This window comes from Pterocles gutturalis, unplaced genomic scaffold (genome assembly GCF_000699245.1).
Source record: "Pterocles gutturalis isolate BGI_N339 unplaced genomic scaffold, ASM69924v1 scaffold36544, whole genome shotgun sequence".
NCBI lineage: Eukaryota > Metazoa > Chordata > Aves > Pterocliformes > Pteroclidae > Pterocles > Pterocles gutturalis.
Window position 1 is genome coordinate 23121 of NW_010137023.1, and position 18982 is coordinate 42102.

The following is an 18982-nucleotide window of genomic DNA, read 5'->3' on the forward strand; positions in this document are numbered from 1 at the left end:
CCTCAAATGCCTCCCTCCATGGCCAGGCACAGCAATTTGAAACAAAACGATTTCAGTTGAAGGTAGCGTGCCAGAGAGCAAACTGCAGCGGAGGGGCTGAAACGCAGCCTTTCTTCCAGCCTTGCTGGCAGGGTGGTAATTTCCTTCACAGGGGTGGGGTGCATTCCTACAGGCACAAATATTTTACGTTTCCTTGGTTTGAATTGCCAGATTTGTCTGGAGATTGCTGTTCCCAGCCTGTTCCTGGGATGCTGGTTGCCGAATATCCTTAGAGGCACCGCATGTACCAGGAGGTGCTTTGAAAGTGCTTCCCCGAGGGAAAGGCTGCTGCAAATGCTGCAGCACTTCAGTGCTGACCTTACCTAACGATCCCTTGGGTTGAAAATCAAGATACAGGTGATGTAGCTCTTGGTCAAAATTTGCTGTCAGCCTTGGAAACATCCCAGGTTGAGCCCTGGCACGTGCTGTGCCCGGGGCTGGTGCTGCAGCTCTGTAGCAGTGCTTGGTCTCTCAACCCCTCCAGCCAGCTCCACCCCAGATTTTTCACCCTCTTGCACCAAAAAAAACCCCAAAAACAATAAAAACAAAACCAAAAAACTTTTTTAAACAAAATGTATCAGGCTGATGTGAATATTTGAATATTAAGCAAGGGGCTCCTGAGAAACTCTGTTGCACCTTTCTCAAGGTGAGGGCTCTGCCAGCTCCTGCCTGTTATCCTGATGGGGCCGTTTTTCTGAGCCAGCGAGCTCCTGCTGTTGGGCCCGGACAAACTTGCATTTTATTCAAAACTGGGTGCAAGATCTACCAGGTGAAAAACCAGCAGCTGCTTTTGTTAAGGTGTCTCACTACTTAAGGAGTCTGTGTCTGCTTTGTTTCTCACTAGACTACAATTACAGCTCTTTTTGTATGGGAAAGAGGGTTAGGAGGTGATACCTTTTTGTTCGATATTTCTGCAGTGTATTGAAGAGAATCCCGTAGAAATGCGGGAAGCTTAAACTCCTGGGCTGGCAGAAGCAGCATCTGCGTGGTGGAAGTCTGGCTGGTGCACAGAGGTGCCTGATGAATGAGGTGTGATTGGGATGCTTTGCACCTTTGCCTGTTCCAGAAAGACCCGGAAAACAAACCTTGACTAGGCCAAATTCTGCTTGTAGAGTGGGACAGGCAGCCCCTGCTATACTCAGTGGGTTTTTTTCAGAAGCCTTTAAGGATCTGACAATCTAAATGGATGGGAAGGCTATTAAGAAAACATTCATTAACTCAGGTGGACCTAATCATATGCTTAAAGGGAACATACCTACATTGCAAAACTTCCACAAAAACATTTTAATTATTCCTAATTGTTCTTCCAGCCCTCAAAAACCAGTTTCAGATTTCCAGATTTTTTTTTTTTACAACTGTTTTGTCTTTTAATATGCATGTAATTTAGGTAAGATGGAAATTAGGAATGATTTAGAAGCATGTCTATACAGTTAGGGTGTATCTGAAAGGAGCAGGAAAACTCTAGTGCAGTGACAGTTTCCTGAGTACAGCCTCTTGACCACAATTTAGGAAAAAATATTTGAAGGAGTCTATAGAATTGCATTTGGTTTACTCTGGTTTATTCTGTATTACTTTTTTTTTTTTGCCCTCGTTTGTATTGAGGCCTTTTTCTCCTGTTGTCTTCATGAATCCAGACGTGCTAGGCAGAAACTCATTAATACATCCATTCATTATTATTTCTAAGTGCACCTATATAAATATTATTAGCCCACAGCTTATTCTGAAGCTACACATAAAAATCATTGGTCTTTTTTTTGGGACCTGCCTGCGGGATTTTGTCAGAGGAGTTGATTGCTAAGAGCTTGTATCGTTCTTAAGTGAGATAGATTAAGGACAGGGTGCTTTTTAGTCCATAAGAGCAAAAATGTGTCCTGTGTGCAGAATTTCAAATTCTGCTTCCCCATCTCTTCTGCAGCGGAGTTGTCCCAGTCCTGCGTGTCTCTGGGAAGGAGGCAGATGTCTTTGTGCTGAATGTACCTGGCTGCAGATGTTTCAGGCTCTCGTCAGCTCCTTTTTGGGATGGGACAGGTCTCACAGGGTGGGGAGGAAATGGGGCAAAGCTCTGCCCACATCCTGAGGCAGTTCCACGCAGGTTTTCTTACAAATGCAAAGGCTTTATTTTTTTGGTATGTTGTTTGGGGTTGTGGTGGTTTGTTTTTTTGTTCTTGGCACCACAGATCAGGGATGCATCTCACTCAGGGCTGATTTGCTCGGGCAGAAGGGTCCCTGCAGCCCCTTGGAGTGCTGGTGTGTCCCCCGGCCTGGGCAGGAGGTGGCTCAAGGTAGTGGGACAGCTGCATTTTGTCCCATGCCAAATGTGACCCTCTTCACCCCGCTGCCCCTGGGACAGCTGACCCCTTCTCCCGCAGCCCTCGGGAATGCAGAGCGTGTCCGGAGGGGAAAAACCCAGAGGAAGTGATGAGGGGGGGCAGGGAGCCCACAACCGATAAGAGGCAGCAGGGCAGGTTTTTTTCCAGAGGTCATGTTTGAAGCACGCCCATGGTTTTTACGAGCGTGGGAGCGCGGGAACGCGGCCCGATGCTTCTGGTCCAACCTGTTGCCTCTCGGGCGTGAGTCAAGGCCGGCGGGGCCGGGACTGGGCCGCTGCGGGGGGCTGGCTGCAGCCCCCTCACCTCACCTGCTCCTGCCTCAGGCCCCCTCAAGGCCTTGAGGGGCTCTGTGGGGTGCAGCCCCTCGGTACAACCCTCTCCTGTTCTCTCTGGGGTTCGTTTTTCCCTTTATCGGAGGGAAGGGTGGGTCGGGAGGCGTCGCTGGTGGTGATGTCAGGCGTGTGTCAGCAGTGGGAGGCGAAGCTGGCGAGAGCCGAGCGGCACCGACACGGGGCGGCACGGCGGGCCCCCCTGTCACCCTTGACAGTCGCCGGAGGGGCCAGGGGTGCCGGGGAGAAGGGGCCGGTGGTGCCGGGAGGTGAGTGCGGGGAGGGAGGCAGGCGAGCTGCCGGGGTCGCGCTGGGGGTGGATGTGTGCTGGAGCACCCATGGGTGCTGCTGCTCAGTGTCCTGACATACTGCATGAGCTGTTTTAGTTTTTAAAAATGTATTTATTTAAAAGAGGGCACTTCTGAAAAGTAAATGTGGCTGGACAGGGTGCCTTTAATACAAAGATAAGCAGCAGAGTAAAACTTCCACAATCTTGTAGAAAATGACTAATTAGTTCTAGTAAATGACATTTCCCCTTGCTGCATTTTTCGTAAAGCAGGATCTAATAATAAATCATAGTACTAGACAGGAAAGCTTTAACTAAACAGAGGGAAAGGTTGCTGAAAGAGCTGGAGTTTTCCCCACGAACACATGCACCGGGTTACATTTCATTTACTATCTGTGTTAAGAATGTTTCAAATGAAGTGTGCGGTAATACGTAACTTTTTACAAAACTTTAAGTTCTTCCATAGTTGGAGCGCAGTGTGTTGGGTCTTGGCAGAGGTCAGTGAGAATGTCACCCGTGCTGGGGACTTCTGGAGTGGTGGCTGCAGCCTTGGGGCTTTTGAAAAACTCCTGTCAGGAAGGAGTGCGTCTCCAGTGCCCCGGGTGCCTCGGCTGAATTGCTGATGCTGCCAGCTGATCTCTCCCACTTCACTCTGGCCCTGCCTGGGTGGAAGTTCCTCAAGTACCTCTGTCCTGGTTTCAGCTGAGACAGAGTTAACCTTCTTCATACTAGCTAGTAAGAGGCAGTGTTTTGGATTTGTGCTAAGAAAGCTGAAGAGCCGGTGGGCTCTAGCTCTGGGAAGCAGCCGGCTGTGAACTACAGTGTGTGCTGTTGCGCACCGTCATCTTCAGGTGACTGTCCTGGGGACAGCCATATGGGTCTCCATGTGTCCCCACGCACCTTGGCCCTGCTGGAGAGGGGGCAGGAGGTGGTGCTACAGAAACCTGCACCGAGGTGCAGGGGAACAGCTCAGCCAAAGCTGGGCTGAGAAGATGCAACCCCTGATGGATCATCTCCAGAGGGGCTAACACTGGTGCAAAGGGAGAGTGGATTCGTATGAAATTCTGATCCCACGGGTGCAGCTGCCAAGCCCTGGTTGACTTTGATCTCTTCTCCCAGCTGGCACTTTGCAGGAAGTCTGTGGTTTCCTTACAGTTGTATGTGTTGTGGCGTGGCTTCCTCCTGTAGCTGCTCTTGCTCTGTATGTGTTCTACCCCTGCTCCAAAATGTCATGCTGAATCTCTCAGGCAGTGTCTTCAGAAAAGAAAGGTCTTGGTTTTCCCCAAGCTGCTGCTGTTCCCTGGGGATGTTCTGACTAAGGGAAGAGACCAGAGGTGTCTATACAATTACTTTGTATACAGATTTTTGCATTTAATTAGAGAGAAAAAGACTTCAGCTGCCCTCCCAAGGTCTCTGTGAATCTCTACCAGTAAAATTAAATGTGCTATTGATGGAAACAGATGCAATGCGTTGTATGTAAGAGTGTGAAATTACTTGAGGGGCATCCTATATATTTATATTTATGTGCTTATTTTAATTGATGTTATGAATGTTGTTAGAGCTGAGTCCATACCATAGCTGAATATACACAGGAGTTGTAATTTGCTAAAATTGTATAACTTTGCGGGGAGAAGACTGGTGGTGATTCGTGGAGTGACAGTGTTCGGTTTCTCTCTCTTCATTCTTGTAGCTATTTCAATGGAAACAGCTGGAAAATCTCTATTTCCGTGAAAAGAAATTTGCTGTGGAAGTACACGATCCCCGCAGGTAAGGCAGTTGTAGCAGCGGGATGAATCTTTACCCAGCCTCGGGTTTCAGTTGATGGATGGGGATGGGAGGTGTCTGAGTTTGACACAGACCTGAGTTTACTCCGGGCTTTGTGACACTGAGCCTGATCCTGCCTTTGGCGGGGCAGCTGGGGCTGGATCCAAGCTGTGGGTGATGGACAAGTAGTGCTGTGATGTGGCAGAAGGAAGGTCACAGCTATAGTGACCAATCTGGAGCAACTGTTGATGTGCTACAGCTCTGGGTGTCCTTCTCTCAAATTGCCTGTCATGTCCAGCAAGAGAGTTCTTGGAGCAGAGGGAGGACCGTTTGTCACGGTCAGATTTGCTCACTTTACAAAACCCTTCCCTGAGAGGCCACTGTAATTTAGTGCCTGTGCAGCAGGAGACCCGGGAACATGGCTGCAGGACCCGGACATGACTTCTTTAAACCTCAAAGACCTCTTCTGAATTCCATTTCTTTTCATCTCAGAATTTCAGTGTCAAGAAGGACCTTTGGTCAGAGTGGGCTGGTAGTGCAAACCTGGTATGCAAACACTTCCCTGATCAAGTCCATCTGGGTGATGGCAATCAGTCAGCACCAGTTTTACTTGGACAGAAAGCAAAGCAAAGTAAGTTATAAGGCATTTTACTGTGGGCATAAGTTTCAACACCTTTCCTGTATATCCTTCAGTGTATGTTTTTCCACAGATGAACTACTCTTCAGAGAAAAAAGTACGAATTGTTTTTGTCAGCTTTTGGAGCAGTCTGTTAGTGACAGTGTGTTAGTATTTTAGCTTAGCTGCAATTAAAGGTTACGGAGGGGTAATCGCAGAAGAGGGAATTCCCAGGTCTCACTGTTTAATCTGCTTTTTCTTTTGTTTCCTTCTCACATTCATTTAGAACGTGGTGCAAACAGCAGAGAGATTTTAATTTGGGAGGTGGCTCAGGCTTTGGGGGCAGAGGGGGAGAGGAATGCCTGCACAGCCCTGTGCAGCACGACCTCCTGTGAGATCCTGTTGCTTTAGCCCTTAATTTTGTGGTAGATGAGGTGTGAAACGTTGTCTTCTCTGACCCTGTGTTCTGAAGTTAATTAAAGGTAACTCAGTGAGGCTGGTTTTTTTTTTTTTTTAACTCCTTCAGGCAAAAATTCCTTCAGCCAGAAGTCTGGATGATATCGCCATGGATCTGACAGAGATGGGAACACCAAAAGTTTCAAAGCTAGGGACTTTGGAGGCAAAGAACCAGCTTATTATGGCCAGCAATGGCAGTTTGATCTCATCAGGTAATACTTTGTGTAAATGCAAGGTAATGAAGTACAGTGGGGCTTGGGTATGTTAGAAGGGAAAGTCGGGCTCACTGACCATCAGTAGTGACACATGTGAATGCATGTATTAGTTATGGATCTGAAACAGTAACATCAGTGGTATAATCTGCTGTTCCCACCCATAACTAAATAAGGAAATAAAAATATTCTAGATGGATAAGCACCCATATACTGTTGGTCCATGAGGAATTTGATATCAGTCTCATCTAAGTCCAAGGGAAATTTGATGCAGGCTAGCTTTAAGCACCTGTACTAGGAGTTAAATTGCCTCGAGCTTCCTTGAAAATGAGCAAAGATAAATGCTTCAAAATAAAGCTCAGATCTGGAGTGGACTTTAAATCTTTCCTTTGACTGCAGAGGACGAGAAAAGTGGGAAGGTAAAAGCTTGTCTGCCCCACATATGTGTCTTGAGGTGAAGCCCAAGTGAGGAGCCTCCCTCTGGCTTGAATGCAAAGTCAAAGCTAAAGTATCAAGTTTATCATAGATCAATGCATCAGGGATATCTATATTCTGGGTGGCGGGTTTTCAGGGTGTATGCTTGGGACTTGTCATGCATGTATATACGTTAGGGGTTTGAAAAAATGTGGATTTCCTAAAAGCCTGCTTGCTGGATGACACAAGAGCTGGACGTTGCACTTGGAATAATGTGTTGTTTTGCTGGGTTGAATTGCTTTGGGGAGACCTCCACTTACCTGACCAGAAAAAAAAAGGCTGTTGCCTGGAAATCCTCTGATACAGAGAGTGTATTTTTCAGGGTCTCAGGATTCAGAGGTCAGTGAAGAACAAAAGAAGGAGAAAATTATGGAACTAAAGAAGAAAGAGAAACTCCTTCAGGAAAAACTACTTCAGAAGGTTGAGGAACTGAAGAAAATCTGCCTGCGAGAGGCGGTGAGAACTGCACCTTACGCTGGGGTTAGGGTGGGCAAGAGCTATTCTCTTCCTCCAGACCTTCACGTGGAGCGCTCTCTGTTCCCCAGGAGCTGACAGGCAAGATGCCTAAGGAGTATCCTCTGAGCGCTGGAGAGGAACCTCCCCAGGTCAGGAGACGTGTTGGCACAGCGTTCAAGCTGGATGACAACCTGCTCCCAAGTGAAGAGGTGAGCACTGCAGTTTGTTTTCACAGCAGAGGTGGGGTGGCCAGACTGGTGGCCAAAGTCGCTTGTAAATAATCCAGTTCTGCCCGGATTGTTTGAGAAGAGGCAGCTGGGACAGTCGCTTGCATAGGCTGGGAAATAGGGTGCCACCCTTATTTCAGCCATGCTGACTTTAAAATGAGCAGGAAGTTGGCCATTTCAAAAGGCCTTAAAATCCTGACCTCAACCCCTGATTTGGCCACGCTGCTTGAATTTTAATGGACATTTTGCTGCTAATTAGAGAAGAGCAGGTGCATAACACCATTTAGCAACCCGTGGCTGTGAGCTTTTTTCAAGCATCAATTTGTGTCACATTGAGATTGTTTGAACCCAGAATGTGTCAGGGGTGTGCGCTGTCCCACTTGCAAAATCATCTGTCCTTGACAGAGTTGCGTGACAGGTGACAAAAGGAGGAGACTTATCTCTGGCTTAATGCGAGTTCCACCTAAGTAAAAGCTTTCTATGTTGCTCAAGAAGCAATGAACTTTGCTGGCAGAGACTGACTCAGGAGATATGGTAATTCAGACATTTGCAGTTTCTGGACACATACCAGTTCCCCTCATCCCTTTTGAGATTTTTTAGCAAGCTGCATCATCCAAATAGTAAGTAGGCGTTGGGCACTTTGCATCTGCCTTTCGCCAAAAACTTGCAGCCCTGGCTCTCAGGTCTGGTGCAATCCATGTCTGCGGCAAATTGATTTTACGTAGACAGCTTAAATGCTATTGAAATAAAATCCTGCTGGCCAGATTTAATAACGTGTTGCTTAGTACTTCTGCAATACCTTTCATCCAAGCTTCTCAAAGTTGTTTACAAACAATTAATTGAAGCCTCCAACTCCCTGTTACGTAGGCACGGTGATACTAATTTCCATTTTTATTTTCTCCAAAGTAGAGAGAGACCGTGAGCAGATGTTCTCAGGCTTGGACTCTGAGCAGGACATTTAGCATTCTAAACCTGAATTTAGCTGTCTATCTTACATCACCCAGGCTCAAGAGCTTTGGACCTTTCTCAAGAGATCTCATAATCTTACAGTAGTCATAGAAATAAGATCTAAGGGTTTCATATGCTGAGATGCTTTGTGTATAAACTTCGGTATTTCTGTGTTTTGTGCTCAAGATTTCACTTCATTACCATAAAAAACAGATCACTTCTTTTGATAATTTCTACCCAGAATATAAGCAAATAACTCATCTCGCATATTTGCAGGATCCTGCTCTGCAGGACTTGGAGAGCAATTTTATCATACAGCAAAAGCTGGTGGAAGCTGCAAAGAAACTTGCCAGTGAGGCAGACCTCTGCAAAAATGTGAAGAAGAAAAGAAAGCAAGAGTATGCTGATGCTGTAAAAAAGCTGCAAGAGATAGAAAATTCCATAAATGAATATAGAATCAAGTGTGGCAAAAAACCAACACAGAAATCAACTCTCACTCTGCCAGGTAAGCAAGAGAATTCCCCATGTTCTGGTGAAAACAGGAGGAAAAAAAAAAGTCACTTGACTCACTTAAGTTTTGTTTACATCTTCTCTCTGTGGTTTTTATCTTCTCCAAGGCAGGTTAAGTAAGAAAAAGATGCAATTGCTGTATCTGATACTAAGTGCACAGCTTATAGGCTGAGGGCAGAGTAAGCTGCAGTTTTAGGAACAAGTGCAGACACGTTCCAGCACCAGGTACAGAGTGCAGGTGCTATACATAGGCTGCCAGGAGTGTCTTGGCCGAAACTGGTGTGGTGCCTGAATTCATAGTGCATTGAGTGCAGTTGGATGTCTAGCCTGCCACGTGCAAGATCTCTCTCCCTTCCCTTCCACAGTGTTTCAGGTGTAGCACAAATAGAGCATGAGAGTTTTTCTATAGGATTGAAGAAATATAAGGATCAAAGGCTTTGTTTCTTGATTAAAAATCACTGATTTCCAGGTAGACATCAGCAGAGTTCAAGAGTTTATGAATGTAAATAGTGGCAAACAGGTTACTTTACTAAATCCATTTACCAGTGAAAGCAGATACCCTTGGCCTCTGTTCTGAAAGTGTGATTTTCCTAAGGGAGGTGAGATTCTTGCTGCTTCATAGGACGACACATGGAAATTTGCTAGTATCCAAGCCAGTTGAAGGATATTGAGAGTAGTAAAAGCTCATAGGTATTGCAGGCTCTTTTAGTTTCCATGGTGATTAACAGTTTTAGGACATATTTTTCTTGTCCCATCTGTGGAAAATATATATGGATAATTTTTATGTTTAAATGTTTTCTTTTTTCCTCTTACTCCCAGAGCAAATGCTGGTTTGCAAGGTTAGTGGGGTTTTTCCTGAGAATTGCAAGGTGGGAAAGAAAATGCAAGATTTCTCTGCTGTTTATATCAATATCCTCTTACTGACCGTTGAGATGAGATCTCTTGCCAACATGTATTTTCCCTGGAGGAGACCCTTCTCCTCTGCGCTGCCAGGTTTCTGTTGGGGAAACCTTCACCGTGTCCCATTCCTGTTGAGAGCTTGGTTTGGATTCTTACCCAGCACAAACCACAGCAGCACTGGGCTATCCATCATCACAAAGTGCTTATTCTGAAAGGTTGATGATTGCTATTTAATGTGGCCCAGCTAGTTCCTGATTGACAGAGATGAGAAAAACATCTGGTTTTCCAGTCTCTTACTCACCAATCTGGATACTAGTTGTGGGAGGTCCTGTATTACCTGGGACACGTGCTGTGTAGTAACGACCAGGAAGCTACTGAAGGCCAGGAAGCTACTGAACGACCAGAAAGGCTCACTGAAGTGAGCAGCATGAGGAGCATCCATGTACAGTCCCTGTTGTTTGTTGTGGGAAGTTTTTTGTCCTGTTGTGCAAACAAGCAACTTAGGAGTTGGTCTTTATATACGTAATCCATCATTTTGCAGCATTTGGTATGTGACATCCTTGTTTGCTCTCTGGGAAGGTGGGCACAGCCAGAAGGGACTAGACTGTCTTGGAGGGTCTCCCTGCAGGTAGGGACTGCAAGACAGGAAATACTTATCCAGCAACGAGTTAGCTGCATTCCCTTTCAGTCCCTGACTGGCACTGCAGCACGTATTTGTTTACCTGAAGCAGAACTGTCATCTGCTTCAATAATTGATTTTACGTGTAACCTTTTCACCATCACTGACGGTACTCTCAGGCTCAGGGTTTCAGAAGTCTGAGCAGTGATGAGTCACTTGCATTTGTGAATTTGGCAAATGAGTCGTTGGAAATAACATGTTAAATAGTAATATTGATTGATTGAATCAAACTATAGCTATTTTCATCCCAGCCCCCAAGGGATGGGAGGTGAAGGACATACTTGAGTGTCTCATGCTCAGCATGTTCCACTCTCCCTTTCCTTTGCTTCCTCTGTAGCCCGGAGTTTCTTCCACTTTTGCAGGGAATTGCACAGATTTAGGATTTAAATTCAGAGCTCCCCCATATGTCAGCATTGCAGACCCCACATGAATCCAGCAGCGTAGCCTTAAACTGGATTTCCACCCCCCTCCCCAGGTAGGCTTTTATCCTCCTTGCACTGGGCCCAGATCCATATTTCACCACCACGTGGTCAAATTCATATGAATAAGCTCCCCTGAAGCTTTTTCCCAGTGTTCTGCTTGCAACCCATCCTCGGTGGTCTGACAAGTCCCCGCAGGGCAGGGGCCAGCCCGATGTTTTGCTGTTCTTGAAAAGCTGCTCTATTTACCGAATTCTTGTAACCAAGCCTTCCCTCGCAGCAAAGCACAACAGCAAGGGAGCAGCGTACGTTGCATATGCTCATGATGACTGATGGAAGAAGCAGGTATCATATACAAGGTGGCTGCCACCATCTTCTGTTGCTTCCTTTTGCTCATGCAAAAGGTTCATGTAAACTTTTCAACCCACCAGCACTGTGTCTTGCCAGAAACCGTCTAGGAACAGATTTTTGTCTGAGTTAATTCTCTCTGGTGCTGCTTTTTATCACCAGCCTTATTTCTCTGCCGCTGCTGGTCTGTTCTAAACCATAGCAAGGACAGGCTGTTTCTGAGCAAGTGGTAGTGTGTAATATCAAGGTGAGAGGACAGGCAGGTCTTTGAATAAATTATAAAATGCAAAAGAAACAGAAAAAACTTGGAATGTCCATACAACAGTTACTTCTCTCTGTGTTGTTGGGATTTGCAATAACTTGATTGAAATCAGTGGAATTATTCTGGATTTATATTAATTTAATTGAAATAGTATTGGTATGCTGATGAAATATTCAAAAGTGAATGCCAAATTTCAAAAGGCATTTTGTACCTACCTGGTGGTATTTCAGGTGTACCTAGAGGAGATGAGATGCTAGCAGCCAAGATCTACATGTCTGTGTAGGCTCCTGACTCCTATTGAAGCACCAAAACACCCTGTGAGATCTGTTGGAAGCTGGTTGGAAAACAGCTTTGTAAATCTTGGCATGATTCCTGCTCCAGTTGAAAAAAATCTCCTTTGATCATTCCGTAGGTAGCTTGCTGAACTGCAGTGAACACAATTAGGTCATGATACACTCCAAAGCAGGACTGTTTTCAGGCTGTTGAGGGCTAAAGCATGCAAATTGGAGTGTTACAAGTAGCAGCTGTCTCTGAAGCTGTAGAAAATAAAATATATGTGATATTTGGAAATTAATGTTGGTCCTCCTGTCCTTAAAGTGTTTGTTTTCATTTGCAGATGATATAATTCCATCTGAGAGTAGCTCTTTGTCCGACACAACCTATGATGATGGTATGTTGCCTAGCCTTTTCTTCCTATGAAGTGTGCTCTTTCAGGGACATCCCTTTGATTTAATGTCCTTTAGCCTACTATTTTGGTGGCTTTTGATGACAAGTTACCTTATAGCAGAGGAAAAAAGAGCTTGATCAGGAATGTCTGTCCTCAGGAGTTAGTTATTGAAAGTGTCTGCTCTGTGAGCTGATCTGAGTCGCCTTTAGAGAAGGTGATTGGTTTTAACCTGACCAACCTACAAGCTGAAGGCTTTGAATTTCAAACAAATACTTCCTCCCAAGGACTTGGCCAGAAGCGGATGGGCAGCTGGAGGAGTTAGGAGCTGGGAGGATTTGCCCAGCCCTTCTGTCCTCACAGCTACTATAAAATTTACCAAAAAAATAGAATAGGCGCAGATATTAACGATCTGTTTTCATTTATCTGTTACCTAGTGAGCTTGCATGGGTATGGTGTTTGCTCAGCTTACTCATTTCACACACACACCCACAGACACACACATTCACACCCTGTTCCACAAGGTGCAAAGGACTTGGCTTGCCTCTCCCTTAAACTGGATAATCATCATTTGGGGGACAATCATTATCTAAATTATTACTCACTTTTCAGTTAGGCCCTGATTCTGATCTCACTTTGTCACAGTTTTAGAGTTTTACAACCCATCTGGTGCTTTAAAATGAGTTACACCTGCTTCCTGCTTGTACAAGTAGAAGTAGAGCCAGGGCTTTGGCTTGTGAATGTGTTCTCTATGATCCTTGTCCTGCATTTATATATATTAGTTGGAGTTTCCTGTTGGCTCTGATGGGACCTTTGTTGTGCCCTAAGCAAAATGAGAACAAGGATCAAACCAGCATCTTCCCAACTGCCTTCAGCCAAATTTGTCTGTCAGTTGTCTTTGCTCATTCAGTTGCTTTTGAAGTCAATCCCTTCTAGGTTGTATTTCAAAACTAATTTTTAAAATGTCATTTTCAAGTAAAGAGCTGGAAGGTGAAGGAGAGGAACTGGCTTTTGCAAAGGCTGAGCTTGCCTGCTCGGCTCTGGGAGGGATTGTGCTGCAAACAGGTGTTTTCCCAAGGAAGTTCCACTGCGTGCCCCAAGCTGTGTGTAATCTCCATAGGAGATCTGTAAGAGCCTCCCCAATGTCCTGTCTGTGTGGAGGAGAGCTTGGTGCAGGCAGGAGAGCTTTTCTAGATTCACAATTTCCGTCCTTGTCTCTGTAGTGCAAAGTGTTTCTTTGTGGGGGGCTACAGATTTTTGAATTTATAGGGAAAAAATATCAAGGATTTGCTAACAAAATATGTATTCCTTTCCAACAGTCAATGAATCTCTTCCCATGCCAGCACAGAGACCTGGCTCTGCGCAGCTTTCTCCAAGGCTTCCTCCACCAAAGTCCCTCGGGGTGGAGAGAATTCATCTCAGAAAGTCATCCATAAATGAGCAGCTCTTGGAAACCAGACACTCCAGGTAGGGCAAGTCTTGCTGCCGCCCTGCTCTCCACCTTGCTGGTGCAAACTCCATCTTGCCCCTGCCAAGACTCCTGTTACTGCGGGGGCTCCAGTGGAGCCTGCTGCCTCCACACTCCCCTGCAACTACAGGATTGGGTGATGGGGGCTAAATTTCCTGTTTAGTAAGAGAGGTGTGGATAAGTAGTTGTCATGGTCTCTGAAATTGTATGGTAGTGTAGTCTTTGAAGAGGTTTGAGACAGGTGAGAAATTTAATAGCAAGGGCTGCATTTAAGGAATTGCTTGTACCTGCTAGTACTGTCACCCTTTGTCTCCTTTTCTGTGGTTTGTTTTCAGTATTAATTATACAACTTGTAGTTTTCCTGATGACTGTGTTTTAATGGCTTCAGATAACACCAAACCATACCCATCCCTCCTGATGGTACTGGTATTTCAGCAGGTACATTGTCAAAGTGTACAGAATTTGTGTAAGTCCTGGTGGGCAGCTCTTCATGTAAGAGCAGTTACTGGGATTCAGCCAGCTACCGTCATAGTGCCAGCTGCAGTGACTGGCTGAGGTTCCTGTATGTATCCATGGGATTTAGGCACTTTCTGAGCTAGAACAACAATTCCATGGAGCGCATCGATAGCAGTAGCTCTGCTGATGGTTGTGTGATCATGTTATATGGGTCTGACCTGGTGCTAGTTGTTCTCAGTGTAAGGATTCCCACTGATCGTGATATTTCTTGGACTGTGTCTTGCATGAGCAGGCTGTTGAAAGCAAGCTGAAATATTTCTTAAGTTTTGGGGAATGTCATGTCATTTCATTTTTCTCAGCTGTCCCTCAAGATAAGCAAAACACTCCTCCACATGAAGTTCGGAAGTTGGATTATATCCATGTGTAACCATTTAGCTGTGATGTTCTTCATTTTAAACCTGATTCCTTTGCTTCTCTGTTACCTGCTCTGTCTCTTCTGCTTCATATTTCTGGCCTTTTGCGGCAGCTTTTCCTACAGGTCACCCTGTGAGGACCTCCCTTGAACCACAGGAAGGGCTTGAATTTTTCTTCCTCTTTAACAGTTCTGCACTTTATGCGGGGAAGCACATCCAGTTATGCCCTTACCTGGTTTTTGTGCCCTTTGTTTTGTTTCTTCAAGACTTGAGGTGCACGTATTCTGTGTGCTGTGACTTGCATGGCATTTAACCTAACTGGGGTTGTCTTTGTTACAGGGACCCACTTTCAACTCAGAGCAGTCCTTACCGAACCCTGGATCGGCCACCCCAGCCCCGTGGAGGGAGAAGCATGCCCACAACGCCCGTGCTCACACGCAATGCCTACAGCAGCAGCCACTTACAGTAAGGGGGCTTTGTTTTAAGTGCAGTGTCCATCTTAGGCAGCAGAAGAATAAGTCAAATGGTGTTAAGAGGGTAAAGGGTCCTTTGCTGTGCAGCTTTCCCAAAAGCTCTCAAAATGTCTTTTCTGGATGTTGGAGGCACAAGGTTAATATCAGCCACCATCACCTTGCACAGTCCTGCACTAGTTTTGTGACAGGTGAGGGAAAGCGTTTGTGTGAGCATAAACCCTGTCAAATTAGGAGTGAGATGGAAGCTAGCACACAAGTATTGCCTATCTGATTATGAAAAACTGTAGGAGAAGGGTCGTTTCCAGATAGGTACCTCCAGGGAGTGTTAACAAGTCATGCTTGTTTAAAAAGTTTCTGTAAAATAATTGTAAGAGAGACAGAATTTATTTTACATTTCCTCTGTAGCCTTGTTTTCTAACAGAGTGAAGCTTATGAAATCGTATTGCCTGTCAGCTAGTGGTCTCCCCACAAAAACCTGTTCACAAGCTGACAGATGCCTGCTGTGGATTATGTTCCTGCAAGCCTCCTGAAAAAGTAAATGGCCAGATGGAGAAGAGAGATCCCGATTGGTGCCCTTACTATGGGAAGAGAGCTGCAACATGAGCTCACCTGTATTATTAGGCAGCTGAGAATCCATGCTGGGGAAGGAGAGATGCTATAAATCTTACAATGTTACCAAGAGGTCATGGTTTATTTGGCTGGGGTAATGCAGCCTTGAGAGATGGAGCCACAGGAAACCCATCTTCTGATGTTCTGCTCCTAGCTCAGTTACTTGTGTAGACTTTACCTACCTACAAACTGAGGGCACTCCTGTAAATCATTACAGAATGTGAGTTTGTGAGCTTTGCTGCATGTATCCCTGGCACAGGTTAACCTTGCTCACCATGCTAGATTTTTATATGAGATCTCCTACTGTTGCAGCAAAAATCCAGAATTCAGCCAACCTGAATTTCTTGCAATGCACATACTCTGTGTAGAAAGAAAAGACTGAGTTTGTGTTGTGCTTTGGTTGGGGAGGCAGCATGTCTGACTTGCCCGTGCGTGCCATCTCCAGCTCTCCATGTATGTTGCTTTTAACCAACCAACATCTGTGTTGTTTCAGGCCAGATGTTTCCCCACACCATTGCCGGCAGCGCAGTGGAAGTCTGGAATCCCAAACGCACCTTCTGTCTGAGACTCCTGCGGAAAAGGCAACCTTCACCCTCTCAAAGTCACAGCGAAGCAGCAGCACAGAGATCCTCGATGATGGATCATCCTACACTAGCCAGTCAAGTGCAGAATATTATTGTGTGACGCCTACTCCCAATCCGTATTATACTACTCAGACACTTGACAACAGGACCAGAGGTCGAAGACGGTCAAAGAAACAACACATTTCTGCTGCAAATTCAGGAAGCATGCCAAATCTTGCCCAGAAGGATGTCCGCAATGGTGTCTACCACAAAAGTCAGGAGCAGCCTTCCTCTAGTTACTATATTTCTGGATATTCCCCTTACACTGAATCTGACATTTATTACAATGGAGGATATGTTTATGAGAGTGATACGGAGGGACAGTACAGTGTCAATCCTTCCTATCGCTCATCAGCACATTATGGATATGACCGTTACAGGGAATTCAGGTCTTGCCATGAGGATGAAGTGGACAGAGTGCCGCACAACCCATATGCAACCCTAAGACTTCCACGGAAGCAAGTTGCTAAAACGGAGCATATAACCAAAAACATTCACAAGGCCTTAGTAGCAGAGCATCTCCGTGGCTGGTACCAACGTGCCTCCAGTCAAAAGGAACAGGGTCATAGCCTGCAGGCAGGCTTTGAGTCTGACAGAGGATCTCAAAGGAGTTTGGGCTTTGCTGGTCTGCAGGTGCCGTGTTCTCCTAGCAGTCGGGTGTCATCTTTCTCTTCGGGTAATGTCTGGTTTCTTCTATGCTGAGTGTTTTTATAAATCCCTTCTGTGCATCAAATTCTGCCTCCCCATTCCCTTGGTGAAGTCAGCAGAATAGAAGCAAGGCTAGAGCTCTGTCCTGAAAGGTGGATGAGGAACCAAGTAGGGTCTTTTTGTTCCATGCTTGGGAAGAAAGGCTTGCTTGTTGCCTTCTCCTATGGGTAAAACTGCCTTTTACTCTTTGTAAGTGCAGTAGTCCAAAGAAGCAAAAAGAGCCATATGGGTTTCCAAGAGGTGTGTTTACCACCTAGAAGCAACGTGCAAAACTTTACGCCGTGTAAATGCAGTTGCCATCATGGCTTCTAAACGACAGTTCAGTGAGCATCACTGACTGGGTCAGAAGGTCTTTCTAAGGAGATTCCCTAGCTCCAAAACACTACCTGCACAGTGCTTTCCTCCCTACAGGGCTGGTAAATCATATTTTGTGTTTGCATTGTCTGCTCTTGTGTCCTGCAGAAAGCAGTAGAGATCGCTAATGAGAATTGTCTCATTTGTCTCAGCTGATTTAGCTGGAGAAAGATCTAATTTGCTGTCATATTTTTTTTAATTCCAGCATCTTCCGCAAACACCTCTGGGAATTGGCGGAACCCGCTTGCACTGGGACTTTCAGACTACGATACGTTGTCTCATTCCTCTTACGCCAGCTGTTACGGGAATGTTTATGGCAACCTGCCTTTGCAAAGCAGGTGAGTAGAGTATATCAGGATTTTCTGCTCTTCCTCCTGCATTTCACAGGCTGTTAAAACTTCTGAGAAAACCAGCTTGATTTCAAAGGGCCAGGATGAAGAGTAATGATAATGTTGTCTTTGTGAGAGCAAGTCTCCTCTGTGTGGAGTAGATCAGCTGTACCACCACTAACTAACCATACCACTGATATTCAAGGAAGGGAGAAGCAGTGATAGTGAAGGCAGGACTCATTTGTTGCACAGCCTTTTCCTCGGTCTGATGCTGGACCATCCAAGATCCTGTGCTCCCCAGTAGCTGCGATGCTTGGAGTGGTGTCATGGGGCAGAGCCCCCTCTGAGCCCAGTCCCTCTCACCCTCTGTGACATAGGATGTCCCCTGCACCCCGTTAGCAGTCCAGCAGGACACAGTCCTGTTGTGTTGATGAAGCTGTAGAGCCTGGTGATAAATTTTTGGAAAAACAAGGAAAGGAAACACCTCACTTCAACCTCATGCCTGAGTGCTGGTGTTCAAAGGCGATACTGCATCTGCCAGGTGCATCTCGCTTGGCAGAGCTTGACCTGGGAACCAGACGGGACATGCTGCGGCTTGCAGAGCGACCCTGCAGTGGGTCTCTCCCGAGGACCGCAGGGAGCCCAGAGTCTGCTCTGTTCTTGCAGAAATTCCTGCAGCTCTCTCGCTGCTTCTACTCTGTGCTTTGGGTCTCTTCCCTCACTATCGTACGCCGGCTGTTATCAGCGAGAACAGAGACCTCCTGTCCCGGGGAATGGCTCTGCCCCCAGCACGTTTAAGTACACTTATGCTAAGCGTAGCCAGCCGTAGTAAGTACCACACATTTGTGCCTCCTGCTTCGTGGGTTGCAGCTTGTGCTTGCTGCCAGGCTGACTTGTGTGAAATTACTGGATTTTCAATTTTGTTTGTTTTAAAATAAATTACAGTGTAAAAAAAGATACAAAAGCTACTGCTAGATCCTCATTTCTAAGCTAAATGCCATGGGCTTTTTTTACTTCAGTGATTTAAAAGATCTATGGTAATAGTGTTTAAAAATACAGGTTCTACTAAATTCTTAATTTCCTATAATTGGGCTTTGGAAACTCTGCTTATTTTGCCAGCTTTTTCTTGATAAGGTTTATTAGCTATTAATTTTCCATATTGTGAATCACTTGTTTGATCATCCGTCTGTTTTATTTTCTATTTTACTGTGATTATGGCAAACAAATAATTGATACGCTCCACAGTCTTGACTAATTTGAGCAGCTGAGATCCTGTTGCACACAATTCAACTAATTACAGCACAAAAACTGGGTTTGTGTTTGGATCCAAATTACACTGGGGTGAACTCAACCAGCTTCAAGCCCAAGGGGGTTGCGGGAGTTTGTGCAGCACTTGGGGGGCTGGGGAAGACTCTTGACTCTCACTGGTGCCTGATGCCATATCTCTCTTCCAGAGCGTATGCAGAGACGAGCCAGCTGGGTAGCGAGGATGAGAGCCGATTGGAAGAAGACTTGCACAGCAACGAGCAGAGGTTATTCTGGCACGAAGATTCAAAGCCTGGGACACTCGTGTAGACCTCCTGCAGCCCCACATTTGTACTCTTGTGTGCCTTGCACAAAATGCTGTGAC

General features: G+C 45.7%; 1 protein-coding gene across 1 annotated transcript in view; it reads left to right on the forward strand.

The window, feature by feature from the left end:
• The window catches only part of FRMD4B (FERM domain containing 4B), a gene marked incomplete at its 5' end in the record, with an annotated part of 42099 nt that extends 23117 nt beyond the window's left edge, over positions 1-18982 (forward strand). The window contains 12 exons of the mRNA XM_010082506.1: positions 4675-4751; positions 5241-5379; positions 5891-6032; positions 6829-6962; positions 7052-7171; positions 8414-8642; positions 11872-11925; positions 13239-13386; positions 14596-14721; positions 15832-16637; positions 17229-17361; positions 18807-18982. Of these exons, the coding sequence (XP_010080808.1) occupies positions 4675-4751; positions 5241-5379; positions 5891-6032; positions 6829-6962; positions 7052-7171; positions 8414-8642; positions 11872-11925; positions 13239-13386; positions 14596-14721; positions 15832-16637; positions 17229-17361; positions 18807-18927 (2229 nt within the window). The remainder of the gene's footprint in view (positions 1-4674; positions 4752-5240; positions 5380-5890; positions 6033-6828; positions 6963-7051; positions 7172-8413; positions 8643-11871; positions 11926-13238; positions 13387-14595; positions 14722-15831; positions 16638-17228; positions 17362-18806) is intronic.